Source organism: Desarmillaria tabescens (genome assembly GCF_030435595.1).
Source record: "Desarmillaria tabescens strain CCBAS 213 chromosome Unknown EV420scaffold_73, whole genome shotgun sequence".
Classification (NCBI taxonomy): Eukaryota; Fungi; Basidiomycota; class Agaricomycetes; order Agaricales; family Physalacriaceae; genus Desarmillaria; species Desarmillaria tabescens.
In genome coordinates this window covers 42631-57842 of record NW_026848372.1, presented here as the reverse complement: position 1 = coordinate 57842, position 15212 = coordinate 42631, and the positions used below count along the sequence as shown (strand labels likewise).

Here is a 15212-nt window from a genome sequence, read left to right as displayed (position 1 = left end):
TAATGATCTTATTGCCGAAACAGTTTGTACGGTAGTGAGCATCGACATGGCCTCTCACAAGTCCTCATGGAGGCCGCTAATTCTACGCCACCCGCGTCCGGAATTTCGCGAGCTAGGCTTTCATATTCGCTAGATGGAAAATCTGTACGCGATTCGCGCTGAAAGCCGACTCGATGGAAGTCAGAAGCCAATATTATTTCATTTTCGCGTCGGCACTGCCTAGGGCTCATCTCTCATATTAACGCCCCATGGAATATGTGTCCACCTGGCGAGTACCTGGCGGTCTAGGGACAGACGCCACCAAATTTCTACTGGGCTCGGAGATGTCCCGTTGACATCGCCACTTGGGAAGGCAGGTTTTTTCGGACGTCGGGAGTTTGCGAGCACAGGGGGACCGGTTGGCAGCTCGAGGGTATGACGCTGCAGTAGCGCGGGTTAATTTACTAGTGCATCCGGTGATTGCCGTTGTTGATGTGATCAATGCATACGGAGAAGTTAGCATCCGTTAGCACGCCACCTCGGTCATGGAGTTAAGTGTGTTATATTTACGCTAAGCAATTCAGTACCTTGGCGGGGATTTCAGATGTGTCGTAGTTATTTCTGGCGAAGAAGCCGGCTACCTAGTCGAGTCATCGTTGCGTGTAGGTTCGCTCTGATACGGACTGGTAAAGGTATCATCAAGGTATCGTGGTGATTATATACAGGACAGATTATTATATGAGGCATAGGTAAAGGAGAGACATATGCTAGCGGCGGCAGATAAAAGATGTGTATGGTATGTACATTTTCTACTTGAACGTTGTGGATTCCTAGCTAAGGCTGTCAGATTATACAAATTAGTGAAGAACCTATATCAAGGTGCTCCAGAAGAGCTTTACGAACGGAGAAATATCTCCACCAATGGAACTCAAAGTCTCAGATCGCTGTCCGAAGGGGAATACTGCTCCCCATATCCAGAAGTCAGAATGTGTCCCTGCAGCGAATAATGCGCATCCGTGTCATTCAAGACCACCTTATGATGATCCACATCCCAGGCCGACGCATGAGGTTGAGACACACATGCAGTTGGCCAATGGGAAAAGTTCCGATCATGACACGCGCTGAGAGGTGGCGGTATCACGCTGTTACACACAGGTATCTCCGCAAAATGGGGTGGTAGGGCAGGTCCAGCAGACGAATGAGAGTAGAGGATAGGCGAGGGTGCTGCATATGTATGCGAGAATTCGTATACGAGGGACAAGAGCACGACTTCATCCGACGCTCTGGGCTCGATGATGTTTTGGGTCACGGTACATTGCGCTAAATCTAAGTGTGCTGTTAGAGAAGGACGTTACATAAAAGAAGGACACAACAACGTACCGTATCTTTCACAAAGATGTGCCCAAAACTCGGGTAGGAACCTGGCTCGGTAGGCATAACAGGTGGCAGGGTTCGTTTGCTCCACGTGTGGGAGTAAAGGGGATACTTCCGAGTGCACCAGTGCATTGTTGGAGTAGACAATGAAAGAGGAAAAGGTAGAAACCGACGTAGGCCTCGAAGATGTGAAAGTCACGGTCGGGGCAAGGGTCCACAAAGGACGGTCCGCTGAGAGAATGATTCGGCGATGATAAAAAGGCTTAGACGGCATTGGTTCAAAAGAATGTCGTAAAGGAGAGTGACCACGCCGGGTGGATTCTTGGTGACAGATCTCGATGCGAACGACGACGTTGCGAGGTATGGCGGGGAGCTCTTGATATCCAATTGAGGAGGAGGAGGAGACGCTGCTGAGCGGGCTCAAACGAGATGATTCAGAAGAAACCTCTGACGGTGACGACGTAGTACACTCTGACAACGGCGAGGCCAGAGCGCAGTCGTTCGTTTCTTCTACTGGAGAATCGGCAGAAGTGTCCGTCGAGGATGACTCTGGTTCAGGAGAATACTCTCTCCGTGTGAGCAACTCAAGGACTAAGCGTTGTTGTCGTAAATGGAAATAAATATTCAGAGTGCGTAGACTACTCACCTCTTTCGTCTTCGCATGTGTCCCGAAGCTGCTGCAGACGACTCCCCACTTGCTTCGCCGTCCTCCTTTTGCCCGTCTTCTTGAAGATTTCGTTGGATATAAAGATATTCCGTTTGGGAAATCTCCGAAGCTCTTTGGGATTCTTGATGTTCGCGGAATGTGGACGATATTTTTCCAAAGCTAGAGATTTCAATGTGTTAGCCAGAGAGAAAAAAACTATATTACAGTAGATACCTTCAAGCAAGGCAGCTTCAATGTACGGCGGCCAGACAGCTTCATTCTGTTGATCTTTCATCGTCTTCCATGATTTCCTACCCGTGATTATGGTATCTGGACGAACTTTAGAAGAGCGAGGAGGACGTCGACTGGGGATGAGACGAAGATTTCCTTCCATCGTTGGGTATAGGCTATTAGAGACAGGAGAGAACTGGAGTTCATTGCCCATGGGCGGGTGAAAGGAATGAGCCTCGGGCGCCGAGCCATATAAACCACCCAGCCAAGGTGGCAGAGTTCCCACAATAGCTCCGGTGAGATCCAGATTGTCTGCCAAGTGCCCATCTTTAGCAGATGGATCGAATGCAGACGGCCAGTTTATGCTCAACAAAGCTGTTATGCCGTCACCTCGATACCATGGCGCCCTATCCAATGCAGTGGATAGGGCGCTATGGTATCGAGGTGACGGCATAATGGCTTTGTTGAGCATAAACTTGTCGTCTGCATTCGATCCACCTGCTGAAGAAGTTCCTGGAACCTGATACTACGCGCACAACTGCTCCAGTTTAACCGGATGCAGAAAAAAGACATTACGTTATTTTTGTTGGAGACCGCCATTGAAGTTCACGTACTTACTCATACTCACCAGATGGTACGGAAACAATGTCAATTGGACCCTTAGTACCAATTTTTTTCGCTTCCTGACGAAAGACAGGACGGGCAAGACAAGGGGAGTTCTAAAGAGACCTTCGAAAAAAAAACGACGCTAGAAAGAGATCAATAGATTGAAAATATAGATCCAACACTTTCCATCGGAAAGATGATGAAACACAGATTTGTTGAGGGCCGGCAGACCTGATCGTTCAAGTTCCGAGTCAGTTGTTGAACTTGGTTCGAACTTCAAATATCAAATTCAACTTGGCCTATAATTGGCTTTGTTTGCTTCTAAGAGTCTTACGGCTCCGAAAATCTAAACAGTGACTTTGTTTTTGCTTCCATCATCGTGCTCAATGGATCCCCATGCATCAGACGATTCGTCAACGGAAGACGATGCAGCGTCGCAGACGACAGAAGATGACCCCCAGGTCCCGGAACTCAATGGGCAAACAGTTCCACCACCGCCTACGCGAACTGCTCCCGTAGCATCTTCAACAGCGAGAGAAAGACCTCACTACGAGCTACGACATACGATGAGAGGTCATACAGAGTCAATTTCGGCTGTAAAATTTAGTCCAGATGGGACGCTCTTGGCTTCATGCGGTAAGTTCAAGGCGTTTCTTTTGTTACCGGTGTCGGTTGAGAGCTTTCTTTGTCAGGAGCAGAAAATATGGTCAAGATCTGGTCCCCCTTTACCGGAGAACTTATCCGGAATCTAAATGGACATACCGCTGGACTCTCTGATATCTCCTGGTCCACAGATAGCGTCTATTTGGCCTCGGCGTCCGACGATAAAACTATTCGGATATGGGAGGTCGATACCGTATGTACTGATAATGTTAGAATGTTTTCAATATATCCTGATGGCTTTGGAACCAAGGGTATGACTGCAAAAGTCCTAAAAGGCCACACCAAAGAAGTGTTCTGCCTTAATTACAACGCTACGTCCAATCTTCTCGTATCTGGATGCTGTGATGGAGATGTAAAGATCTGGAATACGGCCAGAGGTGTTATGCGTTGCTATACTCCCCCTCCTGACCTTAATTGAACTTCGGTACCGCAGGCAAATGTATGAAGACGCTCCATGCACACTTGGATTATGTGACCGCAGTGCATTTTAATCGGGATGCGTCTCTGATCGTTTCCTGTTCCTTGGATGGCCTAATGTACGTTCAGGAGTTCACTGTGATCAAGGCTAACTCGTTCCTTGATACCAGACGCATATGGAATACAAGCGATGGGCAGTGTCTAAAAACCCTTGCCGAGTCGCAGGATGCAATCTGGTCGGTCATGTCATACCGGATTTTCCCAGTATTCTGACACTACCGTTAGCCAACACGTGCAGTTTTCGCCCAATTCGAAGTATATACTTTCCACGGCGCATGATAGTGCAATACGACTCTGGGATTACCAGACTAATCGTTGTCTAAAAACTTATGTTGGCCATTCTAATTCGAAGTACTGTATATCAGCTTGCTTCAGTGTCACTGGTGGGAAATGGATTGTAGCAGGCAGCGAGGATCATAAAACTTACATCTGGGACCTGCAAACGCGGGAGATCGTTCAAATTCTCGAAGGGCATAGCGGTATGTTTCTCATTCACCTGACATAATTAGTACCAACACCGTACTGTTTTAGACGTTGTTGTGGCAGTTGCAGTGAGTATTGTGTTGTCTATACTGTTTCTTGCCCAGGGACTAACATACCCCTTCCAGACACACCCCTCGCAGAATATGATTGCAACAGGCTCCATTGATAGCGATCTTACTATCCGGATATGGTCTGATCGCACTGGTGAAGCCTGACGCCGACTTTGTACCCTTTTTAACGGTTTTCATGGCGACAGTGCGAGATTTACTTCCAGATCATCAATGACATGTACAACTTGGTGTAGAAGAGGGGGTTACGCCGGAAGGTTGATAATACTAATACAAGGTCCATTAAATGCAACAGGGAATCGTTGTGAGCAGAAAAAGAAAGCATTGTCGACAGTCGTAACGTATGGTGCGCGTGGCTGGCTCACTTGACAGGTTCGGCATTCAACAAATCTACCGCAGCGAAGAGTTAATTAACATCTGACAGATAAGTGATAACCTCACCTTTAGCCACCTCTTTATCCGCATCAGTTAATCCGGAGTCATGCGCTTCCAGGAAAGCGTCAACCTATACGCTGTTTCAGCCGGCAGCTATATGATGCGAGGCAAAAGCCGACCAACCTCGTCCATGACGTTGTCACCTTCGTCTAATGTATCATCACCAGAATCCTCGTCGTCATCGTCGTCCTTGGCGTCATCAATGGCAAACGCAGTACGTTCCATGAGAGCCGCGTTTGCTGCTTGCACCATAGGCATCGGCGAGAATACAGAATTTGCCGTAGCGCTACTTGCTGTATCCACACTGAGCGAGGAGGATGAAGTGGCAAGCGTCGAAGAGCTCTCGCTCGACTTGAGACTTGCTTTCGACGGGGAGTGCCGCATAGATGGCGTGAGAAGCGATTCCCGAGCCTTGGGTTCCTCGAGTTTCGTGTAACGTCCAATAGATGGCCGATGGATCACCTTCGGGGATGTCATGGTCAATAAACCGGCTTCCGCTATTCAACTCTGCCGCGACTTACTTGATGTTTTCCAATCGTTTTTCCAATCTCATCTGTGAACATGTTGAATATCTTCTTGTTACTATCCGTTGCAATCGTGGACCAGATATCGCCTAATAGGCCGCTGTTGGACGTCGGCAATTCCATGTCAGGCAAGGGGTCTAGTCTGAACGACGCTGACAAGTCAGTCTCGAAGAAAGACTCAAGCACTTCGTCGGCTAGTACCACCATTCGGAATCTAGGCCACAAAAATGAGAATTGTGCACAAAGTTAGGAGGTCATTTTGTTGCATACGTCGCCAAGTTCAGATAGGGCTGGTTAGATGCAATAGGCGGCGGCGACGATGGCTCGCCATCCTCTCCTGTTTCGTCTTCTGGTCGGGGTAATAGAGCATCTCCATATTCGAATGCATTAGTCATGAATCGACTGACGGCCCCGAGGTACGCATCCCCAATCTCATATCGAAATATAAACTAGGCAGCAGTAAATTTAGAGGGCGAAAGGACTATCGCAGGGTACTTGACATACCAGGAATGATTCCGAAAGAGTTAGCACTTCGTCCTTGGTGAGATAGCCGTCTTTATTCTTGTCGTGGAGATTGAAGAACCATTCGATATTCTCCATTAGATCATTGAACATGACGCCATCTAATCCAGAGACAAGATCCTGTTAACGCCGATTCAGACGTGATCTAAAGATAAAACCAAGGGGCAAAAGTACCTGGAACGACAGGGCGCCGCGGCACGACGTATCCCAAAAGAAGAAAAGGCGATCAATGAATTCGTGCTCTGCCATTTCACGATCAATACGTTGCTGAAACAATTAGTGAGAAAAAAGGCCAGGAGGAATGGTACTAGGGCAAACCTGGAAGCCGTTGCGGACAATCCGCTCGTCCCGTGCCCACGTCGCGATTTCGCTGAGGAAATACTGGAATGTCTTCAAGCCGATCCTGGTCTCGGGTTTCTCTTCTGTCCCGTCGGCAGGTGCCAAAAGACTTGGTGGAGGAAGTACAGCTGGAGGCGGTGGGTAGATGCACATTGACCTATACAGCGAATCATAAACGAGACCAGCCTGTTCTTTGTTGAATCTGCCAAGACTTTTGAGGTTCCGCACAGCAGAACGCTTAGAAAATGACTCTATGCTGTGGATGATCTCGCTCCTGAACCGCTTGCGCTCAGAAAGGATCATGTCATCGGTTATGACCGAGAATTCACGGAACGAGACCAGAAGGAGCTCTTGGAAACGTGTGATTGCTCGCGCACGAGGATCGGTCGAGTCCGGATGTGCAGAATCTCCCAAAGACGCGAAATAATCTCGCATAAGACTAAGATGCAAGGATCAGATCATAAGCAACAAGAGGAAGGACGGAATGTACTTGAGGAATTGGCCGTCATCTTGAATCTGAAGAAGCTTCTCCCCATTGATCTTGAGAATAGCTATTGACAGAATATGAGTCGACATTCAGTAAGTCAACCATCGTACTAACCCAGTCTAAAATAAGGAAGAAAATTAAGTCACTAAGTCGGGGATATTTATGGTTATCACTTACCCCACTTGGAATAGCACTTTCGGACCCATGCAGAAGAAGCAATCCACAACCCGAAAAGCGAAAATCATAGGCATGCTGTTAATATACCTATGGCGACATTAACATAAACCAAAGAACACAACAGCAGACATGCACCCACAGACTCAAGAACCAGGGCAACGACGCAACCGAAAGTTGAACATCTACCTCTTGGAAATGATCGTGAATCATCGGCAAACACCGTTGGACTAGGGACTCGAAGACACGTTGATCTAATAGTGTTCCGTGCATCGAGGGGCTGGACAGGACTTAGAATCAATAGTTTCAAAGGTGATCAAGACGGCGTACGCGTAGTAACCAGGAAGTAGGCGGTCACATAAAACTTCTAACAGCCAAAATGCTTGCTCTTCCGACATATATCTAAAGCAATTTGGGTGTATGAAACACTTTGAGAACTTGGTCACTCACATAAGAATGGCCGCAGCCAAGATATTCATTGCCTACCGGTTTCCAAATCAGGGTCTAGGTATGACTGCGAACTTTTGAGTTACGGACCTGACAATAACCAAGTTCGGGATTTTTGAACGAATAAGCTTGCAACACGCGTCGGAGAGCACCGATCCCTTCTTCAGACTGGTAGCCCGCGTACTCCGGCAAACTCCTGTGAAGATCCTTCTCGATATCTTCCGTGCTGGTACTTGTCCGTCCCTTATTCTCCTCTAATATCCGATCATAGCAGCCGGGGTTGGAAAAGCGCAGAAATATGGAGCCGGATAAAGTTTCCCACATCTCCCCACGAAGTCGGTTCGGTAGTCCAACCTGTACGAGCCGGGTACATTGAGGGTACCGTAAAAGGGTGAGGTTACGCCCGTGCGCTTGCAAGTAGAATCAGTCAAACACGTTGAACGTACACCGGCGTCTAACACATACTTCGCAAGTAATTTGTCCATAGTTTAATCTTGGAAGCTTCTCGGAGCCTAAGTATCTCTGTATAAGTAGAACTTTATGCAGAAGAAAGAGTGCGCACTTCTTTGGATCCCCAGGAAACTTGAAACGTAACCCTAGACCGCCATGGTAAGTTGTCTCCCTAGGCCCTGGGTGTTCCTTCTCCTGGCTAATAAGGCTCCCATCCTCCCTCTCCTGATCTGCAACTGACGACGTCGCGGGAACGAGCGCTTCCGAATAACATGTCTTCACGAACCCCTTGACAGCCTTCATCTGCCCGCGCTGCAGCTCGATCTTCAATGCGTCACGCAGCAACGAACAAAATTGGTCTGCTGTCGGTCGAAGAGACGTCAATTGAACGATCTTCAACCATTCAATAATTGTGCTGCCACCCACTAGAAACCGTAACTTACTATTTTGCCTCCGTGAAAGAGAGCGAGACTCAATGCATAGATACCCGCTCGAGCATTGAGCCGTTCGACGCGCCGTATTGTCGATAACGGGATGGTGAAGCGCACAGACTTGCGGTCGAGCGACGTAAAGGCCAAGTACGGAGCGATGAGGTACAATTTGCCCGCCTAAGAAACCATCGGTCAAGGGTCTCGATGCTGCAATACCGTCACTGTACTCACATACGAGTCTTCCTCTTCTTGTACCCCAAGGCTCAATACCGCATTGATATCCATCTTTTCCACCTCCTCTTCAGGTGCCTTCTCAGACGGTGATCCATTGGATACGGGTGTCGCAGGCAAGGAGAAGAATATCTGTGTCAGCTGTTCCTTTGTAGGCTCCTTGAAATTCCGCAGCGCGGTCGAAATCGTCGACATCGTTGCCCGTCGCTAGGAGCTGCAGAGGACGAGGACGAAGCTGACGACCACCCTCGATTCCAAGAGTGACGGAACTGAGCAAGACTGTCAAGGGTGAAGGTGGCTGTGCAATATGATTGCTTCATTCAAACATGTTTCCCTCTGCGTAAATTCTGTGATATTACTTATTTGTCTATAGTACCGATACCGTAACTTGAGGGGCTGAGCCCATCGCAGAAAGATATCAGTAAATTTATTCACCTGCGCACTGGTTCCCTGGATTTTGGCTGCACTGTTTAAGGCATCTTTTCTTCCTGTTGTAGACGATACCTGTTTCCTGTATTCATCCTTTTCCCATCTGCGGCTGCCTGCCCATCGTAAAGTTTACGTGGTCTTCCAGTACCCTTTTCTCTGTTAGAATGATCCCGGAACTGTCTGTGCCGTCGACGTGTCTGCGATCACGACGTCCCCTTATCAACATCCTGTAAAGTAAGACTTACACCTCTTTTCCCCCTTATCCTCGCATGCCCTCACCGCGAAGGTTTCGCGCTAATTGGACACTTAATATTCGCCAATCACTTCTTCCAGTGAGTCTTCCCTCTCTTTGATGCCACTTTCTGGTAAATTCATTTCCCTCGTTGCGAAATACATATGCAATCCTTGGATAATCTGTTGGCACGCCTTGTCAGTGTCCGAGTTAATGGCCCGGGGCATCCCATATGTTCTCGGCCGCAGTTGAGGATGTCACAAGCACGGTAATCGAACCCGGGTTACATATAATAAAGAGTTACACAGCAATACTCTAGAAATCGAACGGATCTCTAGAAAAGCAAAATCATAAGAAAAACTCTCAGACTTGAGTAAATTCAAAACCTTACCTAGGCGGAGGTCTCCGAATTTCATACCTCACATTATCATACACCTCTCCTTCCTCCCGAAGGATCACAATTTTCGCATACGCGTGCCGCTTCGCATCGTACTTGTAATGATCCAGTTCCTTCAAATTGGGGCATAACAAGAGCACTTGCATGATCGCTTCGTGCATCTTGTCCGGATCCCCATCTACGGCTCTCCATAGCGACATGCCTTCGAATACTTCTAGTCCGGGTAGAAGGGAAAACAGGTGTAGCCAATCGTCCTGAAGACATTTCAGCTGGAAGAATGAATCATAGCACGACTACTCACTAGTTTCATTTCATATTCGGGAAAAGACAGGTGAGTGATGTTCGGACATTTTCCCGCCAAAGCGAGCACTGCGTCGTAGGTGTTACCAATCGAGAAAGAGAATCTAATCTCACGAAGGCAATCCGTATTGATCCCGTCCAGACAAGCGAATATCGCTGGATCGACCGTCGTTTCAACAGACTCGATAGGCCGCGGAGACGCGTAAAGCGCTTTGAGCAGTAACTCGCTTCCAAGCACACGCCGAACACAGGGAAGGGACTCAGGGTCTAGCCCGCCAATCAGAGGTCCCAAAGGAAACCACGACAACTCTTCAATAGTTGGATTCTTTTCAAAAAAACGAACCCAATATCTGTCGAGGGAAAGCGTCCCTCCTGACTGGAGAAATATATTCACTTGCTTCAGCTGCGGAAAAACGCAGTCGGAAAGTATGGTTAGCTCCATCGGCACTTTTAAAACCTAGGTTGATTGTGACATCAGAAACCTGAAATTAGGTTGCGGCCAGAATACCGTACCTCAATCGCGGGACATGCTTTCATCATCGACCTCATAAAAGGCCCGATCTGAGGCCTAACCCACACACGGCCCATTAATGACAGATGCGTCAACTTGGCTAGATTCCAGAGCTGTGTAGAGTAACACGAAATCTCCCATCAGTAACGAAGTATCGTGACCGTCGTCCGGAGACTCACGGGATATATTGAATTATGACATCCAGGCCTAGCTTCAAACGCTCCAGCCAGCGCCACCTTGCTCAACAATGGTTTCCTAACCAGAGTACCCAGAATCTCTGCCTCTTGCGATGGGGTGGCCGTCGGTTCTGGAAACGGATTATACGTACAGGACCAAGTAAAGACCCGCAGACGATCCATATTCTGGAGGGCCGTGCACATGTTCTGGACCCGTATATCCTCGCTTCCGGTGTCGCCCATTTTGCATGGAGGAACCAACGTGGTGGGGGAATGGTCGGAGGCTGAGTGGTTGTGTCGTTCACAAATGTGCACCTCGCGTATGTTGCGTGCCAGATCAGCACGTTTCGCGAGGTGCGCCCACATGGAGGGAAGCTTGTGACGAATGCGAACTATACGATATTCGCTATGCCTGGGTATAACAAGTCGAGTGCATGTCCGAGAGACCAGAGAAAATGAGATGAGGTCGCGGTGAAGATCAATTTCAGACAAGATCTCATCCAGAATTTCTTGAGGTAGGTGTAAAAGTGGGGAAGTGTTGGCCCGGAGCATTGGAGGAAAAGAGAGGGGGGAAATACGTCTGCAGGTCGAGGTGGCCACTGGAAAAATGTGGTTCCAGAACAAGTGATATCATGCTGGGTGTCACTGGGTTAAATACAGCACTGCGCTACTACCGGGGACAACTGATTCCTTTTTAGGAGAGCTCCAGTGTTCATCTTATCTCGGAATGATCCGACCTTATGGACGCGCCGAGAACACTAATGTAAGGAAGAAGTTCTTAATGAATCGCTCCACAACGATAGCTCGACATGCCTAGAGGCGGGAACAGGAGACTGTACGCCGAAAACACGGTCCAGACTTCCACTAAGTATGACAGCTTTCATGTTTTCCTAACTGTCGAGCGACATTCCACTAGTACTTGTACATGCCGGTTGTACAAGTAAAGAGGGCCTATTTCCCCGCAGAGCGCGGTACGTGGCGCAGGGAGGATGAAACAGGCACTCGTGGATTTTTGAATTTTCCTCAAGCACGCGCTGGAGCCAAGCTTCAGCTGATCGAAGCGACGGAGGGTCTGTACCGATGTTTCGTATTCAGGGCTGATCTTCAACATTACAACCGTGCTGCAAAGGTATTTGTATACTGCAGGATTGTAGCGTTACAATTATGGACGATCATCATATGCATACATAATGGGATGAGGGCCAATGGACCGATGGTGGCAGTCCGTACGCGTATAGCTGAAGCTCTGATGTATGACTGAATCTGATATGATATTCAGCCGCTTCCACGCTTGCCGGCTTCTGGAAAAAGTGCGAAGAATGATGGAAAAGAATCTCACTTTTGTTGATGCCTGCATCACCAGCGGGCCCGTCCAATCAATAAAAGCATACGAGTATTGGTTGATTCCAAGGAGTACCATGGCGCCAGTCTCACTGACACGGATGACAGCTTAAGCTGTATGTAGCAGTGTACCTGACAACTTCTTGTATGAACAGACACTGGATGCTTATCGAGGCCGCACGGAAATGCTCTTAAACTCAGTCAATTGATGCATCACAAGATGATAAATTTTCCAAGAGCCTACATAATATAAACACAAAAAGTCCGAAGAGAAACAAACTATAGAAGCGTTAGATAGCATTAATGACCGACTGTCCTCGAATAGGATGCCGTCGATATGCACATCAATAATAAAAGATGTTAAAAAGATTCGAAGCGATGAGCACACGTATGGATGTCCTGAACGAAGGTCCAAAGATGAAGACGAGAGCGAAAACCGAAGAGACGCAGGAGACAACAGGGAAGTGGAAGAATGTAATAGTTTGTCGTGCACGCGAAAGGATGGGGTAGGGATGGAACAAAACTCGTTGACTACCTCGTCAGCAGTCAACGGTCTCTCCGAGGTTCTTCAGAGAACAATGATGGCCCGTCAACTGCCCCGTCTCCAGGTTCCTCATCGCCAGGGATGGAAGAAGCACAGCGAACCAGCCCTCTGGTCACCAGATGCACACACCGAAGCCTGTGGCCCTGGTCCCGATGTGCCACTTGTCGTCCCTAATAAGACAATGCTGCGACATAGTAGTTGTGATGTCGACGTTCTTTCAATGCGCTCGTCAGTGTTTCATGCTGGCCAGTTCATCAAGAGGATTTGTAACAAGACAGCTGAGCATAATGTTAGAATCATATAGATTGACCAACAGAATGAAGGCTCACACAGTGAGGTGCCCGACATGCAAAGGTGCCGCTTTCTTCCTGCTGGGGCATTGTCTGCGCAAGAGCAAGATAGCAGAGTTTCCTAGGATGTTTTAGCTAGTTGGGACCTAACAATGGAATAGATGACAGCGCACCGTTGCCAGGTCGTTGCACCCTTCCAGACCATACGGGAACGCGGTGCAAGGAGGGCCTACCAGTGCGAGCAGAAGTCTGAACAGGGGGAACACATAATATCCTCCTTCTCTAGGTGCCGACCGGAATGCGGGACGGCGAAGGTATACCCCTCTGAATATGCAGGCCGCCGATGCCCCAAACAAATCTTTGACCTTGAGATCATCCAAAGGTTGCTGAGAGGAAGAGAACCGCAAGACTGGGTTTGAGGACCGCGCAAATAAGAAGCGCGCCTTGGACGTATCCTATATAGCGTTGACTGTCCGCAGTTGCACGTCGCAATAAGCAATCAACTATGCTTACCAGTGCCCCACCCAACCTAGGTTGGTATTCAACACTGTCTAGCAGAAGGGCTCGATAGGTGCGCTTCGCGAGCTCCAGGGGAAACGACACCACAAATCAGCCCCTAGCCTATAATTGCTGGATACCGACGTGCCAAGTTATATGAGGACTCATCCTCATATTTGGAGATTAATTGGGATCGAATCACCTAAACCGTCCGGCGCTCTCAAGGAGTCCAGGCAAACTTGAGGTCGATTGCCTCGCAGGGGAACTGGTCGTAGATCCGTTACGGACAATAATGACGATGACGGCACTACTGTCTACAAGCTATGCATTAGCACGTTAATCATAGAAAGCGGTCGGAACCTCACCTTAATTTCCTCTGCGAGCTCATTAAAAGCAGCTTGGCGCACTTTCTCAAAATGGGCTGTGGCGCGAGATCGCCTACAGAGGGGATTGGCGTTGCAGATGTTATCGACCATACATTCTGAAAACACCGAAGTCAAATCATTGTACATGTATTCTGTGTGGTACTTACATCCGGGCTCACCACTAAGAGAATTGCGAAAGCAATAGAATTAAAAATGTCATGCTCTACGGCCATGCGACCATTATACGTGATGCAGAATTCTGCTCAGGGACCATGGCGCATAGACTGAGGATGCCTGGAGAAAAATTGACTCAGATATATCCTACAAGACGTGTGGTATTAATCAATACATTAAAGATTGAATGGCAGTGCTTACCTAGGCTTGGGGAGGCCTAATGCGGGCTCTCCCAACCTTACTGACAGGTAAATGATTTTACTGCATGCAAGGTTTCTGGACAGGAGGGACGCCGTATTTCTTAATGCCTGAAGGTATAGCAATGAGTCAGTGTGAACAACAATGCGATATATTGTACTCACCTGACAGTTTGAACCCAGTAGCAACCTTAGTTTGGCCAATTCCATTTCATTAAATCGCATGATGTCCCTGCAATGCATCTAACACCGCAGAAACGAAGATGGCGTAGACCGATGCCATTACAAGATAGGCAAATAAGTAGTGCAACAAAGGGCGGACGTGTCGTCGTAGGCAGCGGAAGGATTTTCAGTGAATTCTCCTCGGTGTTCAATCCTCAGGTACTAATGCTACATAGAGGCGTTGAATGATGCCCAGTAAGATTTCTTTTTGTAACACTGATGAAAGACTGAGTGTAAGCCAATCCCGTCGCCCGAGGACAAGAGCCGACGGTCAGACCAAGGCAGAGTCTCTCATAGTCATAAGCCCAGGAGAAGAAAAACTGGTCTACTTTATGTATGACATTATCAGTCTCTTCTGCAAGTACTTTGTTGAAATAGGTTTGCCATGACTGTTCGGAAAAAAAGAGGCCCAGCCCTTGGCAGTGGCTCCGGCAATTCCGGCAACTTCAAATTTTGATGCCCGATGCGGCCTCGTATCCAAACGCCGAGTCGCCGGCACATCATATCCGACGGCATCCACTTCTCTTCTACATCCCTCTCAACTCTCACCTCTCCCCTTCCAGAATCGTCCAAGATAGTCTAACTTTTATTACAGTTCCTATAACAAGTCAAAGCTGGGCTTTTCTGAGTTGACATTTGTTACCATTTCAGCTTGCCTGCCAAGGTGGCTCATGAATATCGAGTCTGCACTGCCATCAGCTCCTACAAGAGGGTGATTTGCCATTTGATACCCGTCTAATCACTTCCGATTTTCAGCATTACGCTCAGACGGTTCGTGGACAAGGCAGTCAAGCATACTATTATTCTTTTCTGGTGAAGAAATCGTATGGTTGCTAGACGCCGCATACCTGATAAGTTCTTTGGGTAAGTCAACCAGTCCTTTCTGATATCAACAACCATTATAATCATCAATTGAAAATCCGTGAAGGTGATGCCTATATTTGGTCATCACGCGAGTATTCTTCATAC

General features: G+C 48.0%; 5 protein-coding genes across 5 annotated transcripts; 1 reads left to right on the top strand and 4 right to left on the bottom strand.

Moving 5' to 3' along the window:
* Nucleotides 1-907: 907 nt before the first annotated feature.
* On the bottom strand, nucleotides 908-2444 carry EV420DRAFT_1485760 (uncharacterized protein; the record flags this gene model as incomplete). Its single annotated transcript, XM_060470287.1, has 4 exons — nucleotides 908-1305; nucleotides 1360-1944; nucleotides 2000-2179; nucleotides 2234-2444. The coding sequence occupies 4 exons, from the start codon at nucleotides 2442-2444 to the stop codon at nucleotides 908-910; spliced, it is 1374 nt and encodes a 457-aa protein (XP_060323762.1).
* A 778-nt stretch (nucleotides 2445-3222) lies between these two features.
* Nucleotides 3223-4674, top strand: EV420DRAFT_1752590 (WD40-repeat-containing domain protein; the record flags this gene model as incomplete). The annotated part of the gene is made up of 7 exons (XM_060480411.1): nucleotides 3223-3472; nucleotides 3529-3692; nucleotides 3750-3876; nucleotides 3933-4152; nucleotides 4202-4455; nucleotides 4508-4527; nucleotides 4564-4674. 7 exons carry the CDS (start codon nucleotides 3223-3225, stop codon nucleotides 4672-4674), a joined length of 1146 nt encoding a protein of 381 aa, XP_060323761.1.
* Nucleotides 4502-8762, bottom strand: EV420DRAFT_1730539 (rab-GTPase-TBC domain-containing protein; the record flags this gene model as incomplete). The annotated part of the gene is made up of 19 exons (XM_060479911.1): nucleotides 4502-4917; nucleotides 4969-5032; nucleotides 5086-5424; nucleotides 5484-5700; nucleotides 5757-5935; nucleotides 5991-6128; nucleotides 6183-6275; nucleotides 6327-6786; nucleotides 6838-6898; nucleotides 6949-6953; nucleotides 7012-7098; nucleotides 7151-7288; nucleotides 7339-7410; nucleotides 7459-7490; nucleotides 7546-7865; nucleotides 7921-7967; nucleotides 8018-8298; nucleotides 8349-8513; nucleotides 8568-8762. The coding sequence occupies 19 exons, from the start codon at nucleotides 8760-8762 to the stop codon at nucleotides 4889-4891; spliced, it is 2922 nt and encodes a 973-aa protein (XP_060323760.1). The 3' UTR covers nucleotides 4502-4888.
* Nucleotides 8763-9543: 781 nt separating this feature from the next.
* EV420DRAFT_1650277 (uncharacterized protein) lies at nucleotides 9544-11164 on the bottom strand (the record flags this gene model as incomplete). The annotated part of the gene is made up of 5 exons (XM_060478427.1): nucleotides 9544-9562; nucleotides 9620-9879; nucleotides 9927-10382; nucleotides 10439-10549; nucleotides 10616-11164. 5 exons carry the CDS (start codon nucleotides 11162-11164, stop codon nucleotides 9544-9546), a joined length of 1395 nt encoding a protein of 464 aa, XP_060323759.1.
* A 1445-nt stretch (nucleotides 11165-12609) lies between these two features.
* EV420DRAFT_1730535 (uncharacterized protein) lies at nucleotides 12610-14638 on the bottom strand (the record flags this gene model as incomplete). Its single annotated transcript, XM_060479910.1, has 8 exons — nucleotides 14187-14638; nucleotides 14026-14132; nucleotides 13651-13723; nucleotides 13488-13606; nucleotides 13301-13316; nucleotides 12961-13242; nucleotides 12827-12880; nucleotides 12610-12681 (listed from the first exon to the last, which is right to left on the bottom strand). The coding sequence occupies exons 1-8, from the start codon at nucleotides 14262-14264 to the stop codon at nucleotides 12610-12612; spliced, it is 801 nt and encodes a 266-aa protein (XP_060323758.1). The 5' UTR covers nucleotides 14265-14638.
* Nucleotides 14639-15212: the final 574 nt, after the last annotated feature.